Source organism: Protopterus annectens, chromosome 9.part0 (genome assembly GCF_019279795.1).
Source record: "Protopterus annectens isolate FY-2018-M chromosome 9.part0, PAN1.0, whole genome shotgun sequence".
NCBI lineage: Eukaryota > Metazoa > Chordata > Ceratodontiformes > Protopteridae > Protopterus > Protopterus annectens.
In genome coordinates, this window is record NC_056743.1 from 284,765,335 (window position 1) to 284,787,210 (window position 21,876).

General features: G+C 38.3%; 1 protein-coding gene across 6 annotated transcripts in view; it reads right to left on the minus strand.

The window, feature by feature from the left end:
- The window catches only part of ABCC8 (ATP binding cassette subfamily C member 8), a 2,552,355-nt gene that overhangs the window by 1,880,112 nt on the left and 650,367 nt on the right, over positions 1 to 21,876 (minus strand). For all 6 annotated transcript variants that reach the window (XM_044082872.1, XM_044082868.1, XM_044082869.1 and 3 more), the window contains one exon: positions 8,094 to 8,336. In XM_044082872.1, coding sequence (XP_043938807.1) covers positions 8,094 to 8,336 — 243 coding nt within the window. The remainder of the gene's footprint in view (positions 1 to 8,093; positions 8,337 to 21,876) is intronic.

Consider the following 21,876-nt stretch of genomic DNA (forward strand, 5'->3'; position numbering starts at 1 on the left):
GGAGATGGAATTAGTAACAATGACCTGAGAACACTTCAACAAGAACTTCCAGTACCATTATATTCAGTTATTCACTAGGTCATATAAATATGGGGAGATTCCTCAAGATTGGATCCATGCATTTATTAAACCTGTCTTTAAGGGAAAGGGTAGTAGGACAAACCCAGAGTCATAGAGACCCTTAAGTCTACTTTCATGTTGTGGAAAAATAATGGAGGAGGTAGTACTGGTTAAGTTATTGTCAGAATTGGATAGGTTGGGATTTGACACCATATATCAACATGCATATGTTGAAAATAGATCTATTACCACCTGTAACATGATGTTCTATGACAAGATAACAGCTATGAATGAAAAACTGTGTTGTGATGTAATATATGTAGATTTAACTTCAGCATTTGACAGGGTCATACATAACACACTGATCAATAAATTAGAACAAGTAGATTGATGTACTCTTGATAAGATGGATAGCTGCATGCTTACAAATAGGACATAGCAAGTATCATACAGCAACTTGACAGGTGAAATCCTTGGTTATAGTCAGGGAATCCCACGGGCCTCTGTCTTACGTCCTTACTTGTTTAGATTGTATCCTTCAGACCTAATTTTTTCATCTGAGGTGTTCTATAGTCTACATGCAGACAATCTGAAATTGGGTAAACTGATTAAATGTGTTACAGATAAGGCATGTCTGCAAAATAACTTGACTAACTTGATCATTTGGGCACAGGAGAATATTATGCTGATAAATACATCAAAAACTAAGCACATGAGATTTGGGAGACATAAATGGAAAGGTGAATATTTAATACAGCACGCAGTGATTGAAACTGTAGACTTATTTAAGGACCTGGTTATATGGGTAGACCCAGATATGAGTTTTTCTAATCATGTCAACCAATTGGTTAATGATAGTTATACAACTATAGTTTGTATAAAAAGATTTTTAAAGGCTAGGAAATCAAAAATGATGACATCATAGTTTGTTAGTACATTAGACCCAAACTTGAGTATGGAATAACAATTTAGGAAACCCTATAAGAAAACAAGCATGAGTAAACTGGAAAGAGTACAGCAAAAATATACCAAGGGCATCCATGGATTTGAAAATTTAAGTTATTATCAAAGACTAAAATATACCCGCGGTAGTGGTGCTGCGGTAGCGTTGTTGCCTCACAGCAAGATGTTGTCGCGTTCGATTCTCAGCTAGAGCGTCTTGTGTGTGGAGGCATGTGTGAATGGGCGTGCCTTCATTGAAGGTTGTGCGTCAGGGTTGGTAACTTGGCACGTAAAAATCCACTACCAAACATTAGCGGACCGGAGTTCCGCTGTGGCAACCCCGAAAGACACAACAACAACAACAACATCAAAGACTAAAATATCTAAACTTGTACAGCATCTCTTATAGATATATAAGAGGAGATATTTATTCAAATATATAGGGTATTTAAAGACATCTACCTCTGGGAATGTTTCTGGTTATCAGAAAGTACTGGAGAATCATCAGACAAACTATGTAGAAGATTCTACAGGAATGAGAAGTGTACTAATTGGTTCTCTGACAGAGCAGATGATGCATGGAACAGACTACCACATTACATTAAAGCAAGTACTTGTTTACATATTTTTAAAAACAGCTTGGACACTTATTATGGGAACAAGTGTTTTGGTATATTAGCAAGCTAGAAGGACATTATGCCTGTGCTTGAACTATATGTATGCATGTATCTTAATGCCAGGCTGCCAGTGTGTATCTCAGTATCCTTTGTATCCGTGGTATGGGCAAAGTTCCGAGGTATTTTAAATTAAACTGAATCATGGGAATCTAAATGTTTGGATCACTGCCTAGTCTCTCCTCTTAGAGCAAGTTGTCAATAGTAACTTGACAAAGAGGGCAGTTGTATGCTTCTTTCAGTGGAGAGCCTCCATATTGCAGAAGCCTTTAGACAGGTTCTTAGCAAACTGAAATTCAGAGCACTTGTCACAACTTCATAAACTGTCAGACTTGTCCTTGTACACAGTGCAGACATTTACATACAGCTATTATACATGTCATCCAATTCTGTAGGCCTAGGCACACCAAAACACATTGAGCGTATAATTACTGGATACTTGTACTATGCTAATCCCACAGGCATGTGACTAGATGAGCATAATTCACTGCCAGTTATGTTGCATGGTCTGCAAAAAAATTGTATTTTCAAATATACAAATTGTTCACTTTTATTTTCCCTATCCCTTTTACTGCTATCTGCATGTCTCTGTAAAATGAAGTAATTGTCATACATACTACCAGTAGTTAAGACTGAAGTGCAGTTTAATAGAAAACTACCATAAAGATGAATACAAAACATTTATACATTTTTTGTAATATTCTTTCATTGCATTAAAAATGAATTTTGGAAATTTTTGTACATTTCCCCAATTTTAGTTGTACAGCAAAAATAACCACTTCTAAATCATGTCTCTCAGCTGTCCAGAATTTTATATAATGTCTAGATTTTTGGACTGTTGTTCATAATATCTGTGGTTTTCTGGAAAATCATTGAGGACCTGAAGTCACTAAATTATGACAGACATTTAAGCTTCAAACTTCATATCTTTCAGAAAATGCATAATAATGCAAAACGTGTTATTCTAACTACTATTTAAGTTTATAAGAGCAATATCTTATATCTCTCCTTGACTTTTTGCTCTTTGTTACCTCCATTATTTTTTGGCTTTGTTCAGAATGCTTGCTCAAAGAGGTTGATAAGTATGTTCTAAATCACAATAGAAATTTAAAAATAGCAAATATCTCAAACAAAAGCCTAGAACATTATAATTAATTTAATATTCTAAAGTCACTACCATATGCAGAGACCTACTAAACACTAACTCCTAACTTAGTCAAAAAAATGTTCTAGTAGTAGTCAAACACATTTGCGTCAAGCTCACAGTGGGACTGCTATTTCAGATTCCATTCATGATTTACCACTGCCATAAAGTGAAATTAATGGAAATTACTGTCTACAGTCTGTTAACTATTCCGCGGTGGTGCGGCGGTAGCGTTGTTGCCTCACAGCAAGAGGTTCTCCCGTTCGATTCTCGGCAGGAGTGCAGGGAGTGACTTCTGTGTGGAGTCTGCATGTCCTCCTCATGGTTGGGTGGGCGTTCGAAAGACATGCGTAAATGGGCGTGCCTTCGTTGAAGGGTGGACGTCGAGCTGGCACCTCGGCATTCGTGAAAATATACTGCCAATCATTAGCGGACCAGAGTTCCGCTGTGGCGACCCCTAACCGGGAAAAGCCGATAGACCAACAACAACTGCCTTCAGTCTGTTAGAAATGCACTTTGTAAGCACTTACACAAGTGCATGGATCATGCTATCCCTAATAGAACCAAGATGTTATCCTCCAAAAAAAGGAAGCCAATCTGCTGGTCCTCTGCCATAAACAAACTCTACAACAGAAGAAAGAAACTGTTGCAAAAAAAGAGTAAAATCCCATGACTGGAGGAACTCCCTGGTCAACCTCAGTAAGAAGCTGAGATCCCTCATAAAATCCTCCAAAGCTAGTTACGAAAACAAAATTGCCACTGACTCTAAAGACAACCACAAAGCATTCTATAGCTATGTCAAGAATCTAAATGGGAACACTCAGATCTGCTCTGAGTTACAGCACAATGGCACTAAATATACAGAACCAACTGATATTGCCAACATCCTAGCAGATAGGTTCAGTGCTAAGTTTACCCCCCTCTCACCCCCTAGAGGGCCCAGCTCTATACCGGAAGAATGCAAAGTTCCTATAATCACAGCTGCACAGGTAAAAAAATATACTCTCCAAAGCCATGAACACAGCATCCACGGGACTTGACAATATCCCAGGCTGCGTTCCACACGAACTACAGAATGAACTGGCACCCTACCCAAGTACCACGTTCAATCATAGCCTCACCTCAGGCTTTGTGCCCACTGAATGGCGCACCGCGACAGTTATCCCACTCTACAAAGGGGGAGCCACTACGGACCCCGGGAACTACCACCCCATTAGCCTGACAAGCCTGGTCTGCAAGGCCATGGAACATATCATCGTGGAACTCATAAACAAAGACATTGGTAATCTCCAAACTCTGGACCCTACCCAGTTTGGATTTGTAAAAGGCAGATGATGTCTCCTAAACCTGACTGACTTCTTTGAAGCAGTCACCAAAGCCACAGATGAGGGTAAAATGGTTCACACAGCTTATCTAGATCTCTCCAAGGCTTTCGACACCATCCCCCACTCTGGAATTATAGAGAAGCTCACTAAACTAGGTATAAATCCCTATGTCACAAGATGGGTTGCCAACTGGCTCACGGACAGAATCCACACTGTGAAAGTAGCGGATTCCAAATCCGACATCAGACCAGTGACAAGTGGAGTACCACAGGGTTCAGTCCTTGGTCCTCTCCTGTTTGGTATCTACTTCTCTGAAGTGCAGGCCAACACAGAAGGTTTTTGGCTAATTAGGAGCCATAATCGAAACTCCTAACGATGTGGACAAACTACAAAAGGGCCTCACTGAGACAGATACCTGGTGTCAAAGCCATGGCCTGAAGCTCAATGCCAAAAAGTGTACTGTCATTCCCTTTGGTAAAAACTCTGTACCCATGAACTACCACATAGCTGGTAGTCTACTTAATGCCGAAAATGTGATAAGAGACCTTGGGACACAGGTGGACAGTAGTCTCTCCTTTGATAATCACATTGCCACAGTGGTCAGGAAATCCTTCTACGTGGCTCATCTCATCACAAAAGGATTCTCATCCAGAAAAAAAGAGGTCATTGTTCCCCTCTACTCATCACTCATTAGACCCATTATAGAGTACAACGCCCCTTTTGGTATGTACGTCACAAGACATCTACAACAACTGGAAATACCTCACAAAGAGGATTACCGGCCACAAACAGATGCCCTACGCAGACTGTCTCAAAAAACTCCAGCTTTACTCCATCGCATATCGCCTACTCAGAGGTGATCTCTGCCTAACATACAAAGCTATGTCAAACCCAGAGCTGTTGGACATGCTCCACTTAAAGAAATCCCAATCCTTTGGAGCTACACGCTCTAGGGACCTAAACCTTGTCACCACAATAAACAGAACATGCTGGAGGGATAGATTCCTGTCCCAGAGACTTCCCATACTCTGGAACAGACTACCTATCTATGTCAAACAGAGCTCCTCATTAGCACTCTTCAAGAAAAATCTTGATGATTGGATGGGAAATGGGAAATTCACCCCAGGTATCACTTCTGTGGCTGTGCTCGACAGGGGCAAGGGAAAATAATTTTCTTGGGTGGCGAAAGCCAGGGTACATTTTTTGGCTAGGCTTGTATGGGCCCTTGGGCCGATAGCCTAGTACCTACCCATGAACCTATCAACCTATAAGGAGTGCTTTATAACAAAGAGAGGATTGTATTTTAATGTAAAAGAATGCCCAGATGTCTGATAACGAATATTATTTTTAAATGACAAATATATAGAAGGATGAACATGTGTGTGTGTGTGTGGGGGGGGGGGTCAAATCATGTCAACTAATGAAGGGAGACTGTGTGCTGCAAAACATATGCCTTGGCTCAAATAAGAAAAGCTAGTTTGTCATTTTGCCAGACACTCTCAGAAAGGAATTTCAAAATCTTGTCTGAAAAGATACAGAATAGACAATTCAAAGTTTAGAATTAGACTAGGTGCAGCTTTGTATTATTCTATCAGTTCTTAGTTTTTAGAACTTTGTATTAGTTTTTAAGGCTTATTATGGAAAATGCTGTTACTGATGACTTCCCAGAACTAACTAAACTTCATAGCCAGAAAAAAATGTTAAACATAAATAAAAATTTAGAAGTTTCATTCTATATTGTATAGAACTTCATCAGAACTGGAGACACTGCTTAAATCTGTTTAAAAAAAACTTTAAGTCACATGAATCTCCTTTTTCCATTCTTAAAGAAACAGCCACCTCAAAAACTACTTACATTAAAAAAAGGTTTAAAATGTGTTTTTAAAAATTAATATATCTATAAAATAAAGGGGGGATTAAAATACCTAAGCAAGCATTTTTTGGGGTGTACCAATTTTAATAAGTTGTTTATTTTTTAATTTTCAAAAAGATGCAGATTCCCAAAACAGGTGGGAGTTGGGGAAATGGTTTGAATACCAACAATTGCACTGCCAGTTGTTATTGAACACCTCCCATACTCCAAGGTTAAATCAATGTACTTCTGTTAATAGTATTTTACAAGTGAGTGCACTATGTTTGCTATTTTACAATTATCACTTCTGTGTGGTTTCTTCTAGACACACACACACACACACACACACACACACACACACACACACACACACACACACACACACACACACATGCACACACACATACACACATATACACTACAGGTAAATTAAGTACAATTTTTAATACATTTTTTCTTTTGGAAACAAGTGATTGTAAGTAGTTTTTGAGGTGGCTACTCCTTTAAGATCAGCAAAGACAGATTTTTGGTTGGCATGTGACTATAGTGTTTTTTTAAACCAGAAACAGACAATGTGTCCAGTTCTCATGTAGTTCTGTACAATATAGAACAAAAGTTCTTAACTTTTTATTTATTTATTTTTTATATATTTTTTTCTGCCTATAAAGTTTAGTTGGCTCTTGGAAAGCATCATTACAGTGTTTTTTGAGGACTGTTTGCTGGTTATGCTCCATCATTTTTTTTTTGATTATCATGGAAAATAGCTTAAATATTATCCTGGGGGAAATGTGATAAAGAAAAAATATATGGCTCATTTGTTGGAATAACTAAAGAGGCTCAGGACAAATACAATTAACAGCAGTGTTCCTGAATATTTTTCAACCAGCCTTACTTAATTGGTCACTAGTTTCATCACCAACTGAAAGTTATTCTTTGAAGTATAGATCACTATCAACACTCCAGGAAAAGTGTTTCTGCAGTGGCTCAAATATCATCCTTGTGGTTACACTACTCACCTCATGCTATTCTGTAAAATCAAGTCCATAAGTTCTATACCTAAGACAACGTATTTTATATTTTCTGCACAAACTAAAAAAATATTTTTTTGAAAAACAGACTATTGTTTTAATTAGTTTTCTTTGTTTTGCCCCACTTTTTGATCAATAATCTCCCCATGGTGACCTACTGGTCCATTTATTCCTAATCCTAACTTATCCGGTATAGCTAGATAATGTTTTAATAAGTTCTAAGTCAATAGTATCAGTACTTTAAGGTTCTCTTCTCTGGGGCCTTTCACCATAATTACGTTTTGCTTGGTCCCTAATTCTGGAGGTAAAAGTTGAGAGATATGAGGGTCCTATCTTTCCAAGACTAAATTGTTCTTTCACTAGGCACACTTCTTCTTTGAGTAACTGCATGTAAATGAAGTCTCAGGCAGCTGTCACCTATAGCTGACTTTTCCATTACAGTCCTATTCCCTGTGTTGTTTCTGCATATTAAACATGTACAATATAGGTGTGTCAGCTCCAACTGTGCTTCAACACTCTCAGTGTCATCTTTCAATATGCTGCAGAGACTGTCAAAACTTCTGCGCACAGCACAACCTGCTGGCCTCTACCAGAGAAGATGCTTGTACAGAGGACAATCACACTACCTCCACCTGTCTGACAGAACACTAGTAACGATTAGCCACTCGGATATACCTCTCCCTACTACTTGAACCCTTATTACCTGCATCTCAGCCAAGTTCACAGTCCCTCCATCAACAAGGTCAGCTAAGCTATGACAAGTTTTAATTATCTGCACTGGATTAATTAAGAGAAAAGCTATCAACTTCAGTGAAATGTACAGCTACAAAAAGAAACATACCAGTCTAGGTCCTTTAGCACCAAACAAATAAAGAACCAATGAATAAATTAGAAAGACTGTTTTGTTTTTGTTTTTTTTAATTCCGTTACATGGGATATAACACTGATGTATAATGGTGTTGTGCATGTAATAAGGGATGGTGGTTTTGTACTGTTCCTAAAATGGCTGGTACATGACTCTCTTTAGCGAATGAAATTCTGATTGTTCAATAAAAGTTCTGTTCTTACCTTTTGTGCTTCAAAGGCTGCCTTCATACGGTTGTAGTTTGTGATAGCCCTCATTGCAATTGGTAATTTTCCTATAGTTTTCAAGTCAATTGGCCTTTTATGTGCTGTAGTTATAAATCTGTTCATCCACCAATAAGTCCCTTTCGATAGGAGATTGACAAAAGGTTGCAGAAACCGGACTCCTAGATCCTGCAGGTCCTCTGGTGGTTTTACTTCTCTAGGATCATTTGAACAAATGTAACGCTAAAAGAATAACAAACACCAGATTGAAAGCCTGAACATCATTGTATGTGTGAATATACCCATTATAATACATTCATAATCTGGTAATGGCTATACAATGTATACTGTGTAGTGGTTTTAATTGTGATATATTGATAAGACTTTAACAGGAAATAAAAAGAGTGGAATAAATAAGGCTCAAATTATTTTCAAGCTGTGTTACTAAAAGAAAGCCCTCACTGTGCACCGCAGAAGGCTATGAACACAGCTACTGTCCCAAGCTATGTTTAGATATTGCTGCAACTACTGATTCTGTACAGGACAGGTACACACTTTGAGGTAAGTAAGAACCGCCATTACTTAAGACTCATCTTTCTCTCACTCTCTCTCTCTCTGGCAAACACAGCCACACAGCCACACACACACTCTGTTAAGAAATGCTAAATAAAGCCTGATGTTTGCAGCAAGCCTCATACAAACTATGAGCACCTTTTAAATGTCTTTCTTGCTCACAATAGCTCTCAACCTTCCATCTCCAAAATGAGGAACACTACCTCTCATAATGTGGAACAAATGGGCAAAATGTGGAACACATACTAACAGCTTACAACAACTTCAACTAGGAAGCTTATGGGATGGTTAAAATATACTGGTTTTACTTATAACAAAGGTCTTTTAATTAAAATGATTCAGTTCTATTTACCATGGGTATCAGCTATAATTATTCCTAGAACTGAATGTATGACAGACCCTTTCAAATTCGAGGAACATCAACTTTTTAAGACCCCAAATGAGGTACTTTCCTCGTAATGAGGTACACTTGAGAGGTATGTTCTGCTACAGCCTACCAATGTAGTCATTTCTGAGGGTTGTCAAGCCTGTAGATATTCCTGTGTCTGCTTATGTTGCTTTTCCCCTGGTTATGCAATTACTTTAAATATTTGTTTCCATACTGAATCAGCAAGAAGAGTTATTTTTTTTAAAGAACTGAATCATATTCAAGAAATGAAAAAGCAGGAGTAAAGATCAAGTAAAACTTTCAAGAACATAAATCATTTGTTGAACTGTCAACTCCTGAATTTCTTTCTTCTTTTGTAGTTTTCTCTTCAGCCAGAGAAATATGTTTGCACTTTTTATTTGCTTATGGATCCATACTTTTGTCATCCTTGACATCACATTTACACTTTCTACCACTCCATGAAACTGCTTGCCTTTTTTTCTTTCATACAAATTTCACTAAACATGTATCATGTTCTCCATGCTTTCAGAGCTGCCACATTTGATGCTGATTCATTGACTTCATATATTTATGGTCCCATCTAGGAATCATGAGGTGTAACGCAGGGGTTTATATGTCCCTGTGATTGTTATAGCTTTGTAGTCTAGAACTTTGCATTCCTAGCCAGTCACTCTTGTAAAATGCATTATTTATGCTTGCTAATTGGGTGAGCCCTGCTGGGTCAGGCCAATTTTCATAGGTAACTCAGAGGATAGAGAAGCCACTATAACAATAAAAAAGGCAGGACACAATATGATATTGAATAATACATAAAGTGGATCAATTCTACTTGGTAAATGAGAGATGAATGTAAAGTTAATTGAGAAATACTGTCAAAACACGCTATTAATAACTATTATATCATGTTACAAGTGACCAGCTCACATTTCTTCAGTTCTTATATAAGCTGATAGCAAAGTAACATAATACAGTTTACAATAAAAAAGGATGACTTCTTTTAAATAAACAGTTGCACTAGTCAAGATACATAAATAAAACTAGAAACTTATAGCCATGGTTAATGAGGGGCAGTGTAACTCTAGATGGATGCTGTCAGAAAAGAATTAATTATATTGTTCACTATTATTGAGAAATGATTTTGGAGACCAAACTGTGGAGTGATTTAGATTTTACTGTTGCAGTCACAAAATGTATGTGATGACACATGGGATTTTTAGAGAGTTCTGAATATGGATATGTTAATGATGTTATAGGTAAGCCGCAGTGGTGCAGCGGTAGCACTGTCGCCTCACAGCAAGAGGTTCTCCCGTTCAATTCTTGGCTGGAGTGCCTTCTGTGTGGAGTCTGCATGTCCTCCCCACAGTCGAGTGGCATTCGAAAAACATGTGTGAATGGGCGTGCCTTCGTTGAAGGTTGGGAGTTGGGCTGGCACCTCGGCACCGAAAAAATCTCCTGCCAAAGAAGAAGAACAACTTAATGATTTTATAGGTAAATAGATGAAAGATGCTACCAGGGTGGCTTGAGGTAATGGCTGCAGCCTCCCACAAGTTATAAAAAATTATTTTAGAAATTTCACTTTATTTTTTTCTATTAAAAATGTCAAACTTTTTCATTTCTGCATTTTTGAACTCTGAACTCTGTGTGCTAAAGATCAAATTTGGAGTTCTAAAAACGTACTGCTAAAAAAAAAAAAAAAAAAAAAAAAAACAAGTCCACTCTCTGGGCTATTTTTAAAACAGCCTGGTATTACACCTTCTCCAAAATGAGAAGAATTATGCCTCCTTACATGTCTTTTTACCATTTGCAAACTGATAAATGTTACTCAAAAAGCATCTTACTGGCTGCTGTATGCAACAGTAAAGAGTCATTCCTATTGTCCTGCTTCACATGATGGGGGCTTCACTAAATAAAAAGTGTGAAAAGAAATTAATGGAGACCTGTACACATATCAGCCTGGAAGCACAGAACATGCCTTTGACAGCCAGTATGCATTAATGTGAGCATTTTTTTTTAATTGTGCAAATGACTGGGTTGAGACAAATATGAAATGTGTGTGTGTGTATGTGATGGTGGGGAACATAAAAGTTTTATCTAGCTCAATATAGCAGAATATCCCCCAGTTTCTAAATATTCACTATGTAATTGCTTAAACCTCCTGTAATATGACCTTTTTACCCTTTGGTTTGGTTGTTATTGGGATATTCAGCAGTCACCCTAATGTTACAGACATCATGTTTGTTTTTAAGTTGTGCTTCTAAATTTTGGCCAAATAATCCACTTAGTTGTATTGGAGAGATCAGGAAAAGGGCAAAATATGGCATATCTGCAGCCAGTGGAGTTTTGGTTTACTGGCCTGAATGCACTAGTAAAGACTTAAAAATGTGAAAGTAAAAAAAGTTATGGGCATTCAGAAGCCATGTACCCAAAACACTGATAAGTCCTTAAGGAGTAATTTACATATATCCCATGGGCATCTACTACAGGAGGATTTAAGGCATTACACATTGGTGACTTTAATTTTGTTGGGTCTTTCCTTGAAGTTTTTAATAAGTAGGTTATTTGTGTGGCCTCTTTACCCTTTAGATTTTGAAATTATAAAACAAATGCATATCAATAATGCACTGGCTTTCAGATCTAATGTCAGGTCTTTGTAGACGGTGAGAAGGTGAAAGAATCAAGAAATTCATCATGTGGCCAAAACTGAAAGCAGGGGCACACTCGACAAGAAGTGTGTGTTGGGGAAGAAGTCAGCTTCACTTTAAATATGTAGAACAGTTCAGTGGTTAAGATCTATACTTTAAAATTTTATGGTCTGAAGTTTAACCCTGTCTGCCATTGTCTGTATGGAGTTTGGATGTTTCCTATAGGTACATTAAATGATAAAAAGTCATATATTTTACCATCATACACAAAAATGTATGTGTAGGTTTCCATAATTTTCTCTGCCACCCAAAGTGAGTTTGAGTATATTTCAAACTGTGGTCACCAGTTGCACAGCTCATCTGGTGGTAGCTCAGAGAGTCCAGGTACTTATTCAGTCCCACAAAGAACTAGTCATACTTTTCCTGAGGTATGACCACTGCCAGAAAACAATATGGAGTTAAGAGCTGTGCATCTATTACTACTGATGTTAAATCTTGTGCATTTAGAAGGAACTTCAGCTGACCATACAGAGCTGAAGTACAGATATAGTACACCACTAGCTTGGTAGTCAGATTCCAGATCAGGTTTAGCGTGCTTTACTGAAATTTTCACAAATCAGGAAATTGCAACAGATTGAAGATGCAGCAGTAATTTCAGCTTTTTAGCCTGTTGAAAGAAGTAGCTTGTCTTGTACATCTGATTATGTAGTAGACTGTCCTTGTCCTATGGTCTTGGATCTGTGATGGGATGATAAGCTGAATATTCTTTGAAACACCAGATTTTTTTTTCTTTATAGTACACTATGAAGATATTTAGCCTAAAATTTCAGACTGTTAACACTCAGCTTTTATTATTCTGTTTTCCCTCAAAAAATTACCATATTTAATTCTGCAGTAATTTCTGACTCATATTTGGTCCCTTTCATGAAAAATTAAATTTACTGGCTTTCTGGTGAATTAATGGAGACTGGCATCATTAAATAATGAGAGACATTTGAATTTCACACTTCATAGCCTTCAGTTAAAGGCATAGTAATACAAAACCTGTTATTTTAGCAACTGTTCAGAGTATATTACACAATATATGTATGCAATTTTCGGTCTTTCTCCTACATTATTTGTCAGCTTTGCCCTTGATTCTTAAGATAAGAGGTTGAGAAGCATGGGAGGTTTGCAAAAGTTTTCACAATGTGCAAAATGATACTTTCCTGTGTAGCAAATATTTAAGCAATAACTTACGGATGTGTGTGGGTAATGCCAGATTTACCCATGGTTGGTGTGGTTTAGACAGGAGAGAAGCCCGAGTGACCAAACAAAGCCAACCGTGGGTAAATCTAGCATTGCTCACACCTAGCCATGGGTTATTGCTATTATACAATGACATTATTTAAGAAAAAAAAACACTTTTCTTAAATAATGTATTTGTATAATGCCTCCATGCTGCCCTTCTGAGTTTTGAATGTATCCTGTGGCTATTTTGATGTACTGCACATGCGTATGCGACTTGTGTCCCAATGCTTACACAGTACATCAGTGCTGTGCAACTGTTGCAACAGAGAAAGGACGATCTCCTTTTCTTCCTCTTTTTTTTTTTTTTTTTTTTTTAATACAAAAAGGAAACTGGGAGACTTTTTACCTTGAGGAGAGTCTGGACAGACAAAATATAAGGATAATCAGGTAAGTTTTTTAAGTTTTGCAGAACTTACCTGATTATCCTTTTATTTTTGTCTGCACCATCTCCCTCCATTGGTTTAAGTCTTCCGGTTTCTTCTTTTTATAGTAAAAAAAAAAAAAGTAAAAGTAAAAAAAAAAATGTGAGCTATACTAATGGGAAAAAGTCTGGGCGACTGCACTTTTTCCCGTTAGTATACTCTCTGATTTACAACAGGCATGCTGGTTGGGCTGGCCAATCAGCATGCTCGTTTTTGAATATTTTAGGCCAGTCATTGTATAATTTTGTATTTATTTATGCATTTGATTGCAGTTAGATATCTGATGTATACAGTCACAGTCATGCATATGACTCTAATTAACGGTCAATTACTCTGTGTGTGTGTGTGTGTGTTTGTGTGTGAACACACACACATTATACACATACAAACAAAGGTGCTATAGGTTGCAATGCATGGTTCAGAAAGCAGGAAGCTAAAATACATGTGGCCGTTAATTATGAAAAATGCATACCACTTTTATTTAAGTACATACTCATTCATTTGCTATCAAAAAGACATCTGAAGTGTTCACAGCCATAGATTTTGCTATCCCAGCAGAGTGCTGCCCCCCTGACATCTCAGATGCTCAGGTAAGAGCCGCCCTCTCCAAAGCAAAAAACACAGCATCAATGGGACCAGATGGTGTCCCGGGCTGCGTCCTACATGAACTCCAAGAAGAGCTAAACCCAAGCATAAAACTACTGTATAATCTCAGCCTTACTACAGGATATGTACCCAAAGAGTGGCGTACAGCAACGGTGGTCCCTCTCCACAAAGGTGGTGCCTCAACGGATCCTGGAAACTATCGCCCCATAAGCCTGACTAGCTTGGTCTGCAAAGCTATGGAAAGGATCATCATGGACCTTATAAATAAAGATATTGGGGACCTACAGACACTGGATCCTACCCAGTTCGGCTTTGTTAAGGGCAGATCCTGCCTCTTAAACCTGGTCGATTTCTTTGACACAGTCACCAAGCCATTGACGAGGGGAAGGTGGTCCACACAGCCTACCTGGACCTCGCAAAAGCCTTTGATACAATACCCCACTCGGGCATTATAGATAAGCTCACCAGCTTAAATATAAACCCCTATGTCACTAGATGGGTTGCAAACTGGCTCAAGGACAGAACCCACATGGTTAGAATTGCTGGAGCCATGTCAGACTCCAAACCAGTTACAAGTGGCGTCCCACAAGGCTCAGTCCTGGGACCTCTCTTGTTCGGTATATATTTCTCAGAGGTACAGGCCAACACGGAAGGACTGTGGCTGACCAAGTTCGCAGATGACTGCAAACTGGGCCATAATCAACTCTCCAGCCGACACAAGCATCCTCCAAAAGGGCCTCATAGAAACAGACAACTGCTGCCAGAGCCATGGCCTCAAGCTAAATGCCAAAAAGTGTATAGTCATCTCCTTTGGCAAAAACAAAGTGCCCACAAATTACCACATAAGTGGTAATCCATTAATCGGAAGAAGTAATTAGGGACCTGGGGACCCAAGTTGATAGCAATCTCTCATTTGACAACCACGTGGCCAAAGTGGTTAGAAAAACATTTTATATAGCCCACCTAATCATGAAGGGATTCACATCTAGATCAGGGAGGTCATCGTGCCTCTTTACTCATCCCTCATCAGGCCCATAATTGAGTACAATGCCCCTTTTGGGATGTACCTTACCAGACACCTGCAGCAACTGGAAAGACCCGAAAAGTACCTCACCAAGAGGATCAAAGGGCTCAAATAGATGCCATATGCTGCCCGGTTAAAGAAACTCCAGCTCTACTCAGTGGCATACCGCCTGCTCAGAGGCGATCTGTGCCTGACGTATAAAGCCATGTCCAACCCGGAATTAATGGACATGCTGAACCTCAGAAAATCCAAATCCCATCGAGCTACGCGCTCAAGAGACTTGAACCTCAGCACTGAAATAAATAGGACATGCTGGAGGGACAGATTCATAACCCAGAGGCTCCCTTCACTCTGGAATAAAATCCCAGTCCAGGTTAGGCAGAGTCCCTCATTGACTCTCTTCAAGAGGAATCTTGATGAGTGGATGGGGGATCGTAGGTTTACCCCGGGTATCACTTCTGTGTCACTGTTAGACAGAGGCACAGTATACTAACCTCAAAAAAGGGCATAGCAAAATTAATTTAAAATGGGTGGCGAAAGCCAAACACACTCTGGCTAGGCTTATAAATGCCCTAGGGCAGATAGCCTAGTATGAACCTATGAACCTATAATTGTTGTGTGTGTGTGTGTGTGTGTGTGTGTGTGTGTGTGTGTGTAGTGTGATAGCTTAAAATATTGTGGCCAATTCTATTTTTATTTCATTACCATCTGATATTCAAGTTGTACACAAAACAGTGTGCACAGTCAGCAAATACATGTATAATACAGACAACAAATGTAGCTTTAATTGCTGTATATGTGAGCTTTCTGTGGATGAAAGTGACTGATGCTGCTGCTGCCATTTGTTCAAGTTAAGTAGATATTATTCTGGTTATGCAGAACTACTGTGAATTTGTGTGAAACTAGTATGAATGCTTAACTACAGCTATTTTAACACAGTGTGGCATTTCAACTGTGTACAGTATGTTGGCTGTAATTTATGGTAATGTGGACTGTCAGTACAGGAAAATGACTATATGGGGAAGGACTTGTGCAGCAACTAAAATAGCAAATTAGCAATTCTTTCATTTTCTATCATTATCAAATGTCAGCATTTTATAAAATACTTTGCATTCTGTGGGCAAGATGTGTGTGACAGCAACTGACCATTGTGGTAATGACTGAAGGGAGTAGCATTGCCAACTCACAGCACTTAGTTGTCTCAAGTTTTTGTCTGTTATTTCTTATGTAGGGAGTCTGCATGAACTCCCCTGTCTCTTTGCACGAGTTTTATCTAAGGGTTTTGGTTTCCTTCCCTAGCCTCTCAGTTGTATAATGTACGTCTGTGGTTATTTTTTTTTTTTTACTTTCATTTATGTTTAACACCACAGGAGTACAAATAAGGTAAGATTTTTTTGAGGGCAAGGACGTAGGTACTATTCTCACACAGTATTTGTTTATCATTGCAAATATTTGTCTTGTTTTTTGGTAGCTACAACTTTGTTAGCTTTGTACACAATTTTTATTTCCTTGAAATTAAAAATAAAGCTGAATTTCTTCCATCACTCATGATTTTTGTCTAGCACTGAATCAAAACTTTGTTAAAAAGCTCTGAAACACACCTCAGGGAATATAGAACTCTGTGTTCTGGGAACCCAGTAGCCCGCAGACTCCTGGATTAATTCAGTTATTTCTTCTAGACTTACAAATAAATAATCTCATCTGGATGGTGTGAGATCACGAAAAGAGGAAAATGAAGGGACACTAATTTGTGAAGTGGGACCAGTTAGCAACAGGGGACCCCAAGAAGTCCTTTGTCTAGAGTCCCATTTCACCCAAGGCTGCCATTGTTTTGTGCAGTCAGACATCTCAGGCTTACATAATCATTAAACTGTATAGAATGAATGGATACAAGTGACTGATCCCATCTGTTTGCCTTACCACAGGTAATGGTCACTGACCTCCGACAATGTAGTGCTACCCTATTCCAATGAGTGCAATTCATTAATTTGTTTCCTGATGCTCCTAGCTTCGAAGTCACTAACTGCCACTAGATTTTATATGCTTTATGTCCTAGATATTTTGCATTCATTAGTGCATCTGAGCTCTCTATTTGGTATGAACTTTTCTGTGAAAATAAGGCTGGCAAAGATTTTTACTTCAAGAGCTACCCTGTTTTTGACTTCTAATGCATCAATGGGGTGCATAGAAATTGCCGTGCTTTTCTGTTGTAGGTGTCTGGTATTGTTGAGTTCTTTCACGTTAATAGCTACAGTGCAATACAGTAGTTTGAAAAGTAAGGCTCCAGCCATTTCAATCCCTGAAACTGGCAATAGATTTGTTGTTGTAGAGGCCTCCAAGTGTTATGTTCAGTTAGTTAGTTAGTTGCGTGTTAGTTAATTAATTACAATTTGATGACCAAATAGATGACCTTGTCAGTTGGCCTTTTTCAGTCACAGCCCTACACTTAGAGGTTTGCTAAGTGAACTACTTTAGAAAGATGGCCAGCACTTGTAGGGTTTAGTGCTTGTTGCATACCACCTGTCTGCTGAATGACATTAACATTCACACCAGAAATGATGGAACCTAAAGATGGAACTGCAAATAAAGATACATCTTGTTTCTGTACACTGCAATCCAGAGCAATACCCGCTGCCTGAAATCCTGAATTTGTTTCATCAGACAAATGAAACAGTGTACCAGGTGCATTTTGACATGTCTCTATACTCTTTCCACTCTACAACATCTCCAGGATTTGGATCACTGGTTATTTTTTTATTACAGTGTTCCAAAACCTCATTTTCTACAGATGACATTTCAGATCTACCCATTTCCTCCTTTTCAGAATATGTTACTATTCTTGCAACTGTTCTTTTAATCTCCCCTAAAGTAGTCTTGTTTTGATTCTAACATTGGGAACTGCTGTAAAAGAATCTCTTGCAACTGATGGTGATCCTTTGCCATTGCTTACAAACACTTCTCGAACTATCAGCCTGCTTGGTTTTCTTCACTGTCACTGCAGGAATTCTTCTATTTCCTGGAGAATTGGAAATAATTTTTGGGCTCCCTTATCCAACGTCCTTCAAAGGCACAGGTGGGTTCACTTGCAGTGTTTAGCAGTTCCTCTTTTCCTCCTTCAGCAACCTTTTTAGACCAGACAGCTACTAATGCAGCTAAGCAGTTAGAAAGCTATGAACATGCAGTATTTATTAATCATCTTAGAGGAACTGATGAACATAACTTTAAGTCTATCAGAGGTCCAACTTTTGGTTCACCTGTACTGGGAACTGCTTGGGAATAGCAGCTATTTCTGGCAGTATCTTTTTTTTGCTTTCTCCAATTTGGCCAGATGCCAACCTTCTACAGCATTTTATTTTATTTTGTTGGTTCTTGCTCAACCATTTCATCTTTCACAGAATACTGATCAAACATGCTCACTTCCAGCTCTAATTGCTCCCAGATACCTTCAAGAACACCAGCAGTAAGTAAGGCCTTGCTTCATGCTTTTTGCTTTTCTTCAACCCCATTAACTCAGCTGCATCTGCAGGTTCTGGACTGGATATATGAATAAACTGAAATATGATACATTATCTGTCTTTTGCAAGTTTACCTTTGCAAGTAGCACCTTGAGTTGTCTCCATTAATAAAATAAGGCTCAACTTTATCTAACAGAATATCAAAACTCAAAATATTTTATAAAGGGGCAAGCCCCCTGCACCACCCACACCCCCTGCAATTTATTTATACCAACTCAGAGACTGCATAACAGTGAAAAAAAGGGAAAATTCCAACCTTGTGATATTTTGTGCCAGCAATAAATGAATGTCATCCCTATGAATATATATATATATATATATATATATATATATATATATATATATATATATGCATATGTGTAGTAATTCACAGTCAAACAACAACAGAATTAGCAGTTTAAAAACTGTTATGTTCCTCTTTCAAAGAATGTCACAGATCTTTAGCCTTTAGTCATACCAACAAACTAGCCCCTTTTGAAAACAAAAAACAACTTTTTCCCTTTAAGAGGACGAAAAAACTTTGCAAGTGTAAAGCCAAGTTGGAACAACCTATCCACCATTAGAAAACATGTTATCAAATGGTTAGAGGCACCAGAGATCTTACTGAATAGATAAATTACCATCTTACTTGAGATATCTATTTGAAATTCTGAATAACATACATCCTAACTAATCATGTCCTTGCACAGGCACACCCTCTATATTGTGTACTCCAACTCTTGACCCAGTCTACATTTCGCAATTAGCTCATAATCAAAACATGATTAGAGGTAACTGGTAGCCATGGAATATACAAACCTGAGGCAAAAATATCTAAGGCAACAATCATTACTTCCATTAAAGGGCTGGCACAATATAAGTATCAATTTACAGCTACTGATATTTCTATGTTTCTTTCAAGGAACTAACTTGGTTTCAGCTGACACAATTAGTCTGAAATAAGCCATATGATATCTGGTCCATTAACACTAGTTCAAGTCCAACTTTTTTTTTTTATTTTTTATTTTTTTTTTTATATTTAACATTTGTTAACCGGGAAAGTCTGACTTGGAACAAAGCAAATTTTCACCGTAGGCCCGGGGAGAAATGCTCCAGATGTATGTCTTTGAACATGGGAGGAAACCGGAGCACCAGGAGGAAACCCACACGAATGCAGGGAGGACATGCAGACTCTGCAGAGAAGACACCCCAGCCGAGAATCAAACCAGAGAACCTCTTGCTGTGGGGCGACAATGCTACAGCTGGACCACTGCACTTTCATGCAAAATTGGAACCCCAGTTTCAAACAATGCCCAGATTTATGGACTGCAGTGGTAACTATATGAGCCATACTGAAATGCTCTAAAAGCATGAAAAATTCCTTAACCAGTTCATGGTCTTCTTAATCAGGGCATTTAAATCTCCCAGAATTAGTCATGTAGGTGCCTCATAAATAGTATGTTAAGAAAATACAAACTGCAGCAATAATCATTATCCTGACAGATGGTACTCAGAGACATTTGCATTTCAATCTTGTCTAAAATATATACTCAAAGGTGTCAGTGCTACTAAAATTCATATGTGCCATTTCAGGTTTAGCTGGAAAAAAATCATTACCTCCTGGCCAATGCTGGCCCCTATGGCTATGAATAACATGGAGATCTGTTGCAATTGACACCATAAATAAGGTCCCTAAGGCAGGTAGGATGCCTATCCACGTGCTGATCCACCCTTAAGCAGCACCAGTTAGCCTTAATCCTGATAACCTCCAGCTCAGGATGCTCTACGACTGATAGTTATCTATTCACATCTGATGGTACTTTGAAACCTACAATTTCCTACAAATCAAGAATACTAATTGTTTGGCAGGAACAGATCCAAAAGGATGAAGTGCAGACAGAAAGCCCTTGTATAAAGAATATATTTACAATACTGTAATACTTGGGAGTAGAAAAATATCAATCAAATGTAAGTATTCTAATAAAATATGCAAGTAATATAAACAATTACAATCATAAACACACATAAATTATTTTAATATACAACTTATCCAGCAAAATTTGCCTGTAAAACAGAGACATCACTTTCAACACAGAACTATATTGAACAAAAGGTAAGTCACGGTGACAAGGCACTGTAAGGCAAAAAACAATATTACGTATATAGAACTGTGGATAAGCATAGTACACAGTTATTCAAAATGAATGTTATATCGTATTCATCATCTGGACTTTCCAGAAAGAAAACAAAAAGAACAGCAAAAACAGATGTAGGTATTTCACAAAAGCTGCATTAACACTAATGTACATACACTGCAGCCTGTGTATCACCACATACTTCCTTGTGATGGAGACCCAAAGAGTAGTGAATGAAAACAAGTTCTTACTTTGAAATTAGCAAGCAATGAGACTCTCACAATTAAAAAGTACAAATGAACAAGAAGTCAACCTTTAAAATGCACAACTTCCACTTTAGAATGTTTATGTCTGGAGTTCCTCGAAATACATTGTAGCATCTTGTTTTTGGAGAAATTAATCTCCTAAACTTTTCTACTCTCTTGAACTGCACACTATACCCTAGTTAAAACTGTGTCTCTCTCTGAGTAGCCAGGACATTTCAAAACAGTTTTATTTTAAATACCTTGCATTACCACATTCATAGGTTTATAGGTGTGTACTAGGCTAATGGCCCTGGAGCCTTTACAAGCCTAGCCCATAGGACTACCCTGGCATCGTGCCACTCAACCTAGTTCCTAGTGCATCTTTCGAGTAGAGCCACTGGAGTGATCACCGGGGTGAATTTTCTATTTCCCATCCACTCATCAAGATTTCTCTTGAAGACGGCCAGTGAGGTGCTCTGCTTGACATGTACGAGAAATATATTCCATAGCATGGGCAGTCTCTGGGTTATGCACCTGTCCCTCCAGCATGTTCTGCTGATTGTGGTAATGAGGTTTAGGTCTCTGGAGCATGTGGAGCGGAGGGATTGGGATTTCTTTAGATGTAGCCTTTCTATCAGAGCTGGGTCAGACATGGCTTTGTAAGTCAAGCAGAGATCACCTCTAAGTAGGCAATATGAGACAGAGGAATAGTTGGAGTTGTTTGAGTCTGTCCATATAGGACAAGTGTTTAAGGCATAGGATCTTCTGCACTGCGGCAGGACGAGATGTACTCGTTTTGTTGGAACAGGTTTAATGGGCTGGATGGATTGCAGGGAATCACTGGGACAAGTGAATTGTACAAATGAATTTTTCTCCCATTATTTACAATTACAGTTATTACATCTTTTAATCAATTATTATGAAGATCACAGGAAATAAAGATATCATTTGGAGTTTTCACTGA